The following is a 12,390-nucleotide window of genomic DNA, read 5'->3' on the forward strand; positions in this document are numbered from 1 at the left end:
TGTTCAGGGTGTGTTATGTTCAGTGGGGTTATGTTCCCCCTTCTTACTACCATACCAGCTGATTTCAACGCTCAGTATTCATTTTATGGCGCGCGCACGGCTGGCAATATACGGTGAAGCGGCGAGCGCCGTTTTGTTCTGCCGTTTCCTGGTATGATCGTGCTTTGTGTGGGATGTATTCCAACTTATACAGATAAGGAGCCGTAACATATAATGCAAAGACCTGCAGTATTTCACCAACGACTGTTTGGCATGTTATGAACTTAATTATTTCCATCGAGTTTATTTCGTTTTCATCGTACAGAGCGAGACAAGACCACATAATCGTTCGTGATGGCATCGTGGCATAGTGACACAGTCTAGTAAGAAAAACGGCCTGCGCACTTGTATCGCGTTCTGCGAGCGGCTCCTTGGCGTTCGCACTCGCCCTTTGCTCCGGTCTTCCATAAGGATAAAATGGTCTTGCGTTTCAATTCGCGAAGTGAGAACAGGTCACACGGTTGGCTAGCATGTCACCATTGGCTCCCTCACATCTGTGTCCACCCGTTGCTCCGCTCTTTCCATGCTGCGGCGCTGGCCGCTTTCTGGCTCGCTGGAGGCTGGGATGATCCACCTCCACGTGCAATACCCCAACGACAATTCATTCATCCACGACCTCGGAATACCGCCCTCCCCGATAAAGCATCATAGTGCAATGAGAGCTGAACATTACGACGAACCAGTGCTATGACGCGATATGCCGACTCACTGGAGCTCTCATGAACTCAGATCATGCTCAGAATCGAATTCGTCCTGTTCAGAAGGCGAGTCAAGATCCGCGCTCCGTAACGTGCTGATCAGTGGGCTGCCTTCCGTTGCATCATTGATATTTCTCGCCTTGAGCCATCGCCTGAAATAGGTGACGGGCTTATTTTGCATTGCACTTGGTGCACGCGGCATGCGATGCAATCTGTTGCATTGTGTCTCGAAACATGCGGCAGAAGAGCACCAGGCGCGCCGGAAAGCGCCGCCAGGCGCCACCGGGGAGCCAACAGCCTAGCTACTTCTTGGAAAGTGAGCCCAAACACTCTTGGGGGGCAACAATCCCTTCCATGCACCACCGCAGTAACAGCGTAAAATCTCAATGAGACAGGGGTGAGGGGAATCGCATTCCTACGACCTGCAATTGCCATGCGCGCAAACACCCATTCCACTGACACACCTGACCGTAACATTGAGTATGAACGTGATGGAAACTCCCTCTTTGTGAAGCTTATCTCATTCGCTAACCCTGAGGTTCACAGCCGGGATATCGGCTGGTCATGCCACCCAAGCCTACACCAGAGAAGCAAACTGACGTAGATTGGTATATTTCACCGGATTTTCTCTTCTCTAAAAACATTTGCAAGCCCTACCTGGCTGTGTGTTCATTAAACTTGATTCGCTTTCTGAAGAACAGCATGCGATTTCATTCAGACTCGAATGTGGAGTAGTGCAGCGCAAATATTGAGGCGGCTTACACCCCTGCTAACGCTGGACCATCCAGGAATAATTTCTGTCGGCTCGGCTCCAGGAGAGTAATGTAAGCAAGAATGGCCTCAAGCTTCCGGCTTTTCGGTGTTATCAGCTTTTATATAAAAAACCGCGAAGTTACAGGAAATATTGATGAAACGAAAGTATCGGAAAATAATTTGGATATATCATAAAATTATCTACCGAAGATTTCAGCTCACAATGTTTCCAGGAATGGCTTAGCGATTCTATTGACCAGCTTCTAGAACATTGTGTGGTCTTTGACCTCAACGGAATCACATTTCGCACACTCACACTGTCTCCACACAGGACTGCTGCCTCTGACTGAGCCGCGGCGCCTTGTTAGCATCAGATATTTCACGCGGCAAACGCTTACTTGAAGACGTTCTCGCTGCCGCCAAGGAAATGCACATGGACGAAGAGGACGGCCATCTGGAGACTGTCCTGCAGCGCCTCGTAGATCGGCACGGACATCAGCACCAGACAGAGCTTCTCTTTGCCGTAGGTCGTCTGCGCGCCCTCCAGCCTACTGAACGGCTGCAGCCTCTCCAACAGTTGGTGGCAGCGCTGCAGCAGCCCACGCCCCTCCGTGTGAGGCGTAGGCCGCGGGACGGCTTCGGGCTGTACGAGTCAGGCGGTAGTCAGGCCGCACGCCAAGGTACATTTTAAGTGCGAACTGCGTCCCTGCTCCACGTAACATTCACGGACTGTGTCCCGTCTTCACACAACACCCACCGACTGCGTCCCGGCTCCAAACAACACCCACCGACTGTGCCCCGGCTACACGCCACACGCACCGACTGCGTCCCGGCTCCACGTAACACCCACCGACTGCGTCCCGGCTCCACGTAACACCCACCGGCTGTGTCCTGGCTGCACGCGACACCCACCAGCTGTGTCCCGGCTGCACGTAACACCCGCCGCCTACTGTGTTCCCGCTGTACACAACACCCACCGACTGTGTCCTGGCTCCGCGTTTCACCCACCGGCTGCTCCGCGGCTCCGATAAGCGAGGCCATCTGCTCCAGCCGGTTGAACCATGCGGCGTTGCGCACCACCACGTCCTCCTGCTGGCTGCGCCGCTGCACGCGCCGCCGGATGGCCGGCATGTCGGCGCCGGCCGTGCGGTACGGCGGCACCAGGTACTCCACTTTACGCCGGTACCGCTTCGCTCGGTTGTCCTCCAGCTTGTGAATCTGCTCGGCAGTGGTTAGCCCGTTCTGCTCCGGCTGCTCCAGCGGTCATCCAATTTACGCCAGGTGGGACGGCAGACTATTAGGCGAGCACAGGCCAAAGCGGGCGGGCGGACGTGCGGGCGTCTCTGACTAGTCAGACCATTAGATGAGAGGCCGACAGGACAAACATTCCGGCAGCGACCCGGCCCAGCACGCCTCCCTGCACCACATACCTTGGCGATGTACTGCTCGTTCATCTGGTTGAGCGTCGTCTGCTTGATCTGGCGGCAGCGTTTCATGATGAGTTTGGCGTCCTCGGCCGAGCTGGTGTGCAGATCGGAGATACGCCGTTCGCCCAGTTCCGACTCCTCGACCGTCTGCCACGGCGGGTGCAGCGTCTCCATCAGCCAGACGACCGGCCGCTCCACCCGTGGTCGCTCGGCCTCCGAGGTGACGTCACTGCCACCTACCGGTGGTCAGTGAAGGAACGGAGTACGGATTCACGGAACCACCTCTCAAGGTAAGGGTCACTTGCCGGTATGCAGCGCGCCTTGCCGGGGCACATGGTCACCAGCAAAGGTAAGATGTTACCTTTGGTGAAGGGTTTCCTAGATGCAGAGTCCCCTGATGACGTACATGGTCACCTGCCGGGGTACAAGATCACTTTGCCGTGGTACGGGCCGCGTGCCAGTAAAGAAAGTCATCCGCCGGGGTACAGGACGACGTGCAGGGGTACGACGCCACCTGCCGGAGAATAGGATCACCTACCGCGGTAGAGTGTCACTGTTAAAGACACCGAGACGCCTGCCGGGGTGCAGGATCGCATGTCGGTATGCGGACTCACATGCCGCCTGCACTCATAAAGGGCACTGTGTCACATGCCGCCTGCGGGGTGCAGTGACATCGTCATCTACGTATGATCAGACATCCTACGTCGCCGGGCTGCATCGTCAAAAGACCGCGGTACAACAGGCCGCGGTACAACGCCGTCTTTACCAAACGGAATGCAGTGTAGCGGCCATCATCATCTAATGTTTTCTTTGATGACTAGCCAGGGTCATCTTGGGGGTGGACAGTGGGACAACATTTGGTGGACTGTTGGCAGGGGGTTGGATATTTGTTCATGCCATTCCACCCCGGCTCGGGGATTACTGCCTGTTACTCCTACCCACGCTCAGGATCAGCTCATCAAAATCGGGCTGGGCGGTGGTCAACCCGGGGTCTCGGCGCCTTGGATTGGGTAAATCGGCCGACAGGTCATATGTCAGAGTTTGGCGTTCAAGAGCATCGAATTTGCAGCCAACAAGTAGGTGTAAGGTCCGCTGGGGAGCCAGAAAGCTGTTGGCATAAACTAATGTTCACATGCTTCTCATCAGATTTCATCAAACCAGGAGAATGTTGGAAAGCTGGCGCTTGGTATGACGAAGGAAGGATTGCAGAAGCACCATGTGTATAGATAATCCTGCCTTTAAGCATGCCTTTAAGGTTGAGGGTTGTGGCGTGTGCCTACAATGGACGGAGGATTTCAGTGACAGGACCTGAATTATCACAGAAACTACAGAACAGCGTGTCGCCCAACTGTTCCGAGCGTTCTCAAGACAACGAGCGTGTGGACCGCGGAGCTGGCGGGCATCCCGGAGTGTTGAAGTGGTTCCGGCGAGACCACCGACCGGTGGGCGCGCCACCGGCGAGCCCGCCCCACCTGCGGAGGTGGCGGTCGACTGGCGACGCGGCCTGAACAGGGCTCGTCCGAGCTCGGACGAGCGGGCCAGGCCGGTGGAGCGGCGCTGCCACTGGCGCCCCCCACCGGCCGCGCAGTCGTCCATGTAGCGGCGCACCAGCTGGTTCCACTCGCGGCGGTGCGGGATGACGCTCTTGGAGATGGCCCACGGCTCCTGCGCCTGGGCCAGTACTCCCCCTGCGGACGGGGGCGACGCGAGCCGTCCGTGGACGTTAACACCCGCCCTAAAGCAGGAGCGCCAGTTAGGTGTCGAAAGGTTCGTGAGAACCAAGCGCGTCAGTGAAGGTAAAGGCTTGTGCACACTAGCACTAACTGCATTTAAACCACCAGAGAGTTTTCATTCATGACATCGGATCAGACTGTAGGTAAGAGACCATTGCCCATTTCATGATTTGCATATGCCAACACCCCAAGTAAAAGTTATCTGACATGGTGCGGTGTCTTTAGCTCCTTCGTCGTCACTATAGTATACTTTCAAATGGATCAAAATAATGACACGCACAATAACTCAGTCAGCAAGACGACAATCAAATACGTGTTTCTAAACGTTTCCTTATAGATGCTTAATGTCCACGGAAGTCATGCGTTCTTTCCGGACTTTACTTTCAAAGAGTGGGCGGCTCAAACATCTGCTGTAATGTCGTCCGCTTTCCCTCCGGTCCCGACTGCGTGACAGCTGCATGTACTCGTCTGAATTCTGGTCCCCGTACTTCATAACCCACATGGCTCCGGGGTACCTGTCCAGATAAGAGCGCGGCTCCAAGTTAGCGCCTTTGCTACATCCCCGGTGATTGCACGAGGCTGCGTGGAGAAATACACAAATGCGACGGTTATCAATGCACATCAACTGTTCCGCGTAACGGTCCACGTTCGTCAGTTTCGTCACAGGTACCACTCAGACAACCAGGCTGTCCAAATGTTGCAAGGCCGAATGCCAATGCTGCGACCTTAGTTGTTCTTATCCCAAAAAGGGTGCAAACAAATGTAGAACGTCGACGCATCAGACTTTGGAAAATAAAACGTCCACGAGTACGCTGGATGTTTTAATGCCTCGGAGTCTGACCAACCTGTTAACATCCGCGATGGGAGAGGTAAAGTTAGCGCTGATCAGTTCGAAGTCGTCTCGGTCCAGTGCTCGCATTATCCGTTGCGGTAACGGATAATTGTTTTTCAACCAGCTGAGCTTGATCCTGTCCAGTGCCTTGAAAAGAAACGGCATTCTTTCCAGGATGTCAAAGAAATGGTTGACTTTTCGTGCGTCCACATTGTCCCGCATGCACGCGTATACCTGGGACGCGTCTGGAAACCAGTCTCCAGGAAAGCTTTTCATTCGCGGTCGGTGCTCATCATCAACAACTTCCACTGCTTTCTCATAGTTCTGTCCAGCCGTGGTGCGAAACATCACGGCATGCGTTCGAACCAAGACGCTTTTCAATTCACTATAGCCCGGATCAATATAGCCACCATGCATGGTGGGCTTGGATACTATGCTCCGAACCGTACGACGACCGGGAGCGTCACGCCCCTCACGCAACTGTCGGGAAGCAGTCCACACCGGCTTGAAGGGGCCGCCTACTTCGACTTGCATGTGTGATGCGGTTGCCGCCATGATTTTCAGCCACTTAATTACCAAGCAGGCACTGACGGATCTCGTTTGAACCCCACGGACATTCACACGTACGGTTCGGTGTCGTTCAAATCCTCACTCGAGCCAATTCGTTGATTCGGTCGTCTGCGACAGGATTCAAATAGTTCTTAATAATACTGATTAGTACGATTAACACCGACCTCACAATGCAGCAATCGACAGCGTACTTATATGACGTCTCTGCAGGGATCTGGCCGTACCCACGTTATTGACCTGTCCATGCCTCCACTTTCTTCCAAGGATTTTAAGGGATATTATACGAAATGTTCATATTTTTGTCGAACGTGGACAAAGGACGTCGTTACCTCCGCTGCGGAATACCCTCGCGGCAATCTATACCAACCATCCTTGCAAACAACCATAGCAACATTGAAACAGTAACTGAAGCAGTAAAAAGGCAAACCTCTCATTGAATAGAAATACTGGAATTGAACCTCATGAGACAATTCAAGCTATCGGAAGACGTGCCATGCACGGTGCATGGTCCATGAAAGAATAATGCGTTGATGTAGCAATAGCATTTCCGGAAATTAAAGACACATTCACCTAAAACTGCACTGCACAAACGATAAATCAAACGTATATACTACCATCCTGGCTAATGCAACAGCAACGACAATGTTTCATAGGGCTATGGTCTATTATTTTATTCTATCCTTTTTGCTTATGCTCCTAATACCACGTTCTTATTATAAGCTATAGTTCTTTGTAAGCGCAATGCTTCTATTTCAACAATTAAAAACATGTCAGTGTAAAGAAGCAGACAGCTTTGAACCTAAATGGAGAATATCTCTTGACTTGTTGTAGATATGGTACACTCTATAACGTGTTCGAGCGGGTGGCCTTTAGGATTCGACCGTTACTTTTTCCGTTGTCGCATGAACCAAAGTATTGAGACGCTGTTCAGAGTATCTAAATTTTTAACCACAATTTTTTGGTCCGTATCATATTGTCCAAGGCACAGAATGACCAAAGCTACAGAATGCCCAAAGTACAAAATGTCCATGGTAGAGAATGTCCGAAGTTCATAATGCCCAAAGCACACAGTGTCCAAAAGGAGAAATAACTTCTAACATGGTGCAGAGTGGAAGCGGTCCGTGTCACAATGCTCAATGTCCAGAATGTCCAAGGTATAGAATGTCCGAAGTACAGAATGTCCAATGTACATATTGTCCAAGGTACAACATGCCCAAAGACCAAATCTTTCAAAGTAGTTCCTAGAGCGGCCGCCAGGGTATGAACAACCACCCTTACTGGCAGGCAGCGTTGCCCCGCCCAGCGCCGGCCGCGCGCATACAGTCAACACCGTTACGAAGACTACGCGCGTGAGGCTGGCCGACAGGATTGCTAGCTTAGGGACAAATCTATGTCCGCTACATGACGCAATGGAGCCGGCTGAAAGTGCCGCCCTGAGAAATAGTCAGTCATTGTCAAAGTTGAACCCGGTAAGGTTTGTCTGCATTTTGGGCTGCTAAAAAACATTGAGAGCAGGCGGAATTTGAAATGGAATTATAGACGCGCTATGCCCGACAATCTAATTGTCGAAATCGACACTCGCATTGGTCAATTCTGATCGCCGCTCTTGACTGCCCGATTGTCAGTATCATGCAGACATAATAAGTTATGGTTAATAAGTTCAAATAATTTTAAATAACAAATAAGTTCGGGTACTAATGGTTTCCGGCATCATACACCAGCATTGTGGTTACTATGGGGTGGTTTTCAGCAATAGCAAGTTATCATCAAAATGTTTCGTGGTTAGTAGTGAATATAGTTGAATGAAGTGAATGTTCTTCAATATGGTATCATAGAAACACCCCATATCCAGCACGTGCGGAGAGCTGATCGAAACACAAACGGTCAAATTTGAAGTCATAGATGGTCAACATCAAGTATTAGGTCAAGCTATTCAAGGCCATGACTAAAGCGCCATTTCTAGATGTGCTTCACGTGAGAAACGCTGCTCACGTGACGTCCCAACATGCTGCATGCCTGGTTGTCTCGAACAAAGTTGACGATTGCACACAACGATTTAAATATATGAATACTTGTCTCCTACCGTTAAAATGTCTTCTTTAGAGCTAGTGTTTTTTGTGTGCATTGCTGCATCGATCAAGCTACGCACTCGATCCAGTTACTTAATTTGACATTAGGTACACTTAACATGTTTACTTGTCATGCTTTCCTCGTAACGATACGTACACCTTCCGTATACGTGCGCCACTGTGGTGTCCAATGAACCGGTCTGAAATCTTACGTTTCGATTATCACACATGAACTGTCCCTGTACTAAGTACCCGGAGATTTGATATCTTACCCGTTTTTAAAAAAAAATACTCATTTTTCTATCCTTTGCCGCATACATGACGAACTTTTACCCCCAAAACAGAAATATATATATATATATATATATATATATATACATATAAGGAATAATATAGGAATTGGAACTCATGTTACACTGCTCAGCCCTCAGAAAACGAGGGCAAAAAAGCTAAAAAACTAAATAAAAAAGCTAGCGCTACTTGGGCTGAATAGCTAGCGATGTAACGTATATATACTTTTTATCGTAAAACTCAGTGGCAGATTATTTTTTTGGAGGGGGCCCAAAACTTAAGGGTACCCCACAATGTTGCGTCCCCCTCACGACATCCTGGATCCGCTCCTGTTTGTAATCATTCCGCTGTGTGCAGTGGTAGCGCAGTATATCCCCGTTCTCACATAACGCCATCTATAAAGACGTGCTCCACATATGCAGAATGCGTTTGCTTCATCTTTTTACGGCTTTTTTAACGTGAAGAGGAATTACATCAAGGAGGCGCAATACAAGCGGCACCCGACACTTGTTTTTACGGGTATATATTGTCATGGAAAACGAGGAGCACTTCCCATTTAATTTGATTTTAAACACATTATGCTCACACGACTGAAGGCCAGAAGAAACGCGCAACGCTCTTAATGCTTGATATTTCATGGCTGCTGGTTGTTTAGTCATGGGCGTGCCGACGCCAAATGTAGTATAATCGGGGCACTATGGGCTTGAAGCGTATTCCTGTGGTTCAGGTCCTATCTGGCGTTCAAATGAAATGTCGAGGAAGCAACCAACTTTATTGCGCGCTCTGTGCCGGTATGACAGACATGTTGGGGGTATCGTTTCAATTTTTATCAAATAAATTTAACTAGTCAGTCTCCTAGGCTCAGATTTAGAAAAAAAATCGTCAATATATCTGACGTACAACCTTGATTTAGGCCTCATTTCGAAAGACTGCTGAATGAAAACAAATGCTAGAGCTAGGGGTGGTGCACAGCTACTACCTATAGCTATGCGTTCAAGTTGTGCACTGAGCTTGCGAAGAGTACCGGTCTATTGTCAAATCTGCGAGATGGTTTTTGAAACCACGTCAGCGAACACTCAGGTGGTGTAATACCGAAGGATGATACGCTATCAGGTTTTCCTCGATTTTGCTCACTGTACCGACCATATTTCTGTTAACGGAGAAGTTGTGCAAGAAATTGCTGTATTCTTTGCCACGTTTAGTGTTTTTGCGCTTAGTGATAGTATCTGAACTGTCATCCTGTTAGACTTTATTATCTATGCCCTGTCTGAATTAATCTTTTCTTCCAGTTATATGCCATATAAAACCATGATCTCACATCCGACATACCGATGACATTTGCGCGTTTTGGTTCATGAAACTAGCTCATGCAGGGCTTTTTGTCGAAATCGATAGAAAAAAGACTGCCATAAAACCTTCATCAAACTTGTCATATATACCTTAATCATAAGCGAGGGAACGCTTCAAAAAGTGGGGGCGGGGGGGGGCTAACCTCAGGGTGTACTTCAGGAGCTTTTTTCTGGAAAGCGAGCCCGATGACCGGCGGGAGGGTGATAGGGATGGAAGTTCCTATCGCTCTTTATTCAAATGCCATGTTTGCTATGTTAAATATGCCTCTAGAGCTGTTTCTCATTGGTGCACGATCTTGCCTATTCGACTCATTTGTCATTTGGCAAATAAAGCCATCCAGCTTATCAAGATTATTCGTCTATTTTAACACTATCTTTCCTGAGCAGGCAAAATTGCACGAGCCGGTAAGCAATTTGAGTCATTGAGGAGGCATCTGCCCCCACAGTGTAGATGCCAAAACACGGCCTGGACATAGGGTAGTGAGAATTCTGAAAGTGGATGGATGGCTCACAGCACGACAGATTTTTCGTACGCCTTCACTTTGCTGGCTGCTTTTCAAGAGATAAGACTTGTCACAGTATTTTAGGCGAAAACAAAATCGGGAGCTTGAAACTGCCAGAAACAATGTGGAAAAAGCCGTAAAATTGCAGATTCTCTCTTAAGAGCCAAGCCACATCATAAGGCCCATCTGTCATATGTTTCTTATCTGGGCCCTGCTCCTGCCCGCCGTCGGTGGCCACTGCCCTGGCCCGGATGTCTCCCACATGACTGACTGCGAACTGATCGTATGGCAGCTTTGTTGCATGCTTCTAGATCAGCGTTACTACTACATAGTGTATGAAACATGTGTTGGACACCGGCAACAGTGCCTTTTTCCGAATTATCTTCTCTCACACCACATCATCGCAGAGAAATAGCATCCGGGAGCCTGTCGCCTTGGGTATGGGTTGCCTCAACGGACACTTCATTGCCCGTCATGCAACGTATAATACTTGATCTGCTTTTGTGTGAAGGCAGGGGCGTAGCCAGAGCCTTGCCAAGAGGGAACGCAGGGTTGATTAAAGCCCATCTTATGGTGATCCCCCCAAAAAAATCCCGGATATAGCTTACATGTTAACAAGGGACACGGTTTTCTCGTTTCATTGTTATTTTTACATTGTAACACAAACAGAAACCAGGAGCTACCGTGAGCTGAATTCTGTTTGTATTTTGAAGTCAATAAACTGCAGAAATCAAGCGTTGAGCGACTGTATGGAATAAATCACCGGCGCTCTTAATGTACGGTGGTTTAGTTGACTCTTTCTAAGCCGATTTAGTTCAGAAACTTTGTCAGATTTTTTACCTAGGTTCTACAGGCATTGAGGACATTGCGAAGGTGGATTGTAGATCGATGTGTTTCATCCAAATTTGAAGATGAAAATTTGATTGCAGACCGAATGGTCAACAATGTGTATTAACATGGCCAAGCCACGTTTGCCTGAAAATGCTCGCCATTGAGTCAGAATGGATTAGTGATACAATTTATGTAGCATGATTTTATTAACGTGCGCACTCGTAAATCTTAGCAGCAAAAACCTCAACACCAGGCGTTGCGGTCTCCATAGTCCGCGGAGCGTTAGCCGGTAGTTAACTTTTAGCCGGAGCCCACCAGTGGACGAAAATGATGACGCTTCTGAAATGATCACCTTTAAACACTGTAATCGACTAGTAAGATAAGTTATGTGATGCAATTTTGAGTATGCGTGCACGAAAATCGTAGAAACAAGACTCGACCACAGGCGTTGCAGTCTCCGTGGGCCGCGCAGCGTCAACCTAGCAACTAATACTAAGCTGTGGCCAACGAATGAACAAAAATGACGACGCTTCTAAAAAAGTATCATTGAACGCTCGATGACATCAAATCTTACATTAAGAAGGCAGTCTGAGGGAATATTTCACGTGTGCAATTTTTAGATTGATGAAAAGAACGGATTGACCCTTAAAGCGCCGCGAAGTGGGGCTGGAATCTGGTGGTTGAACTGGAAGAGTGAAGGTAAGATCTCTATTTACCGTGTTTTGCAAGTACTTATCTATCCAGAAGACAGATGAGAATGGCGCCCGACGTCTGGTAGAACTTGTAGTGACCGAAACTTTTCGGTTTTGCCGAAGCTGCAACCCAGACCATCTTTGTCCTTGCTCTCAAGGTTGCGGGCGGGTGTGTTCAAGCCTTTTGATGTGATTTGCTTCACTAGTACATTCTGGAAAAATGAACGTTTTCAGGCAAACATGGCATGAACTTGCTCGTTTTTTAAGCTCACTTCGACCCATTTTATTCAACATAATGAGACCCCACTGTACTCAACAATAATGAGACTCCTCATTTCCTTCCAGGTTAGGGACCTCTTGAGTAGAACACCAGAGGTACATTACCGTCTCCGGTCAAGGACTGAAGGGCCATTTCGTCCCATCGCAAGGTGTCTTCTGGCAATCATTCCGGCGACACGGGGCGGGATCTCCTGGTCGATCCGGAGGCCATTAGAAGAATATATTATATCACATTGTTCCCATCCCTTACACAGGAGGCCTTCTGACCTGCGCAGTCAGCCCCGGATCAGCACAGGAACCCTCATTGACGCAACATCCCTGATC

The 12,390-nt window shown here is 49.1% G+C and overlaps 1 protein-coding gene across 1 annotated transcript; it reads right to left on the minus strand.

Moving 5' to 3' along the window:
* Window positions 1-283: 283 nt before the first annotated feature.
* Window positions 284-6,289, minus strand: LOC119112907 (uncharacterized). The gene is made up of 7 exons (XM_037237213.1): window positions 5,496-6,289; window positions 5,032-5,165; window positions 4,390-4,605; window positions 2,921-3,153; window positions 2,499-2,708; window positions 1,889-2,079; window positions 284-889 (listed from the first exon to the last, which is right to left on the minus strand). The coding sequence occupies exons 1-7, from the start codon at window positions 6,035-6,037 to the stop codon at window positions 757-759; spliced, it is 1,659 nt and encodes a 552-aa protein (XP_037093108.1). The 5' UTR covers window positions 6,038-6,289; the 3' UTR covers window positions 284-756.
* Window positions 6,290-12,390: the final 6,101 nt, after the last annotated feature.

The sequence above is a fragment of the Pollicipes pollicipes genome, unplaced genomic scaffold (genome assembly GCF_011947565.3).
Source record: "Pollicipes pollicipes isolate AB1234 unplaced genomic scaffold, Ppol_2.1 Scaffold_7261;HRSCAF=8764_pilon_pilon_pilon, whole genome shotgun sequence".
NCBI classification, from domain to species: Eukaryota; Metazoa; Arthropoda; class Thecostraca; order Pollicipedomorpha; family Pollicipedidae; genus Pollicipes; species Pollicipes pollicipes.

Bases quoted from the DNA above. Each gene is read 5' to 3' on its own strand.
- LOC119112907 (XM_037237213.1), bottom strand. From the start codon at position 6,037: ATGGCGGCAACCGCATCACACATGCAAGTCGAAGTAGGCGGCCCCTTC. The intron at 3,154-4,389 runs GTGGGGCGGGCT...GACCACCGGTAG, and splicing joins GTCGACCGCCACCTCCGCAG to GTGGCAGTGACGTCACCTCG. The intron at 2,709-2,920 runs GTATGTGGTGCA...ACTGCCGAGCAG, and splicing joins ACGAGCAGTACATCGCCAAG to ATTCACAAGCTGGAGGACAA.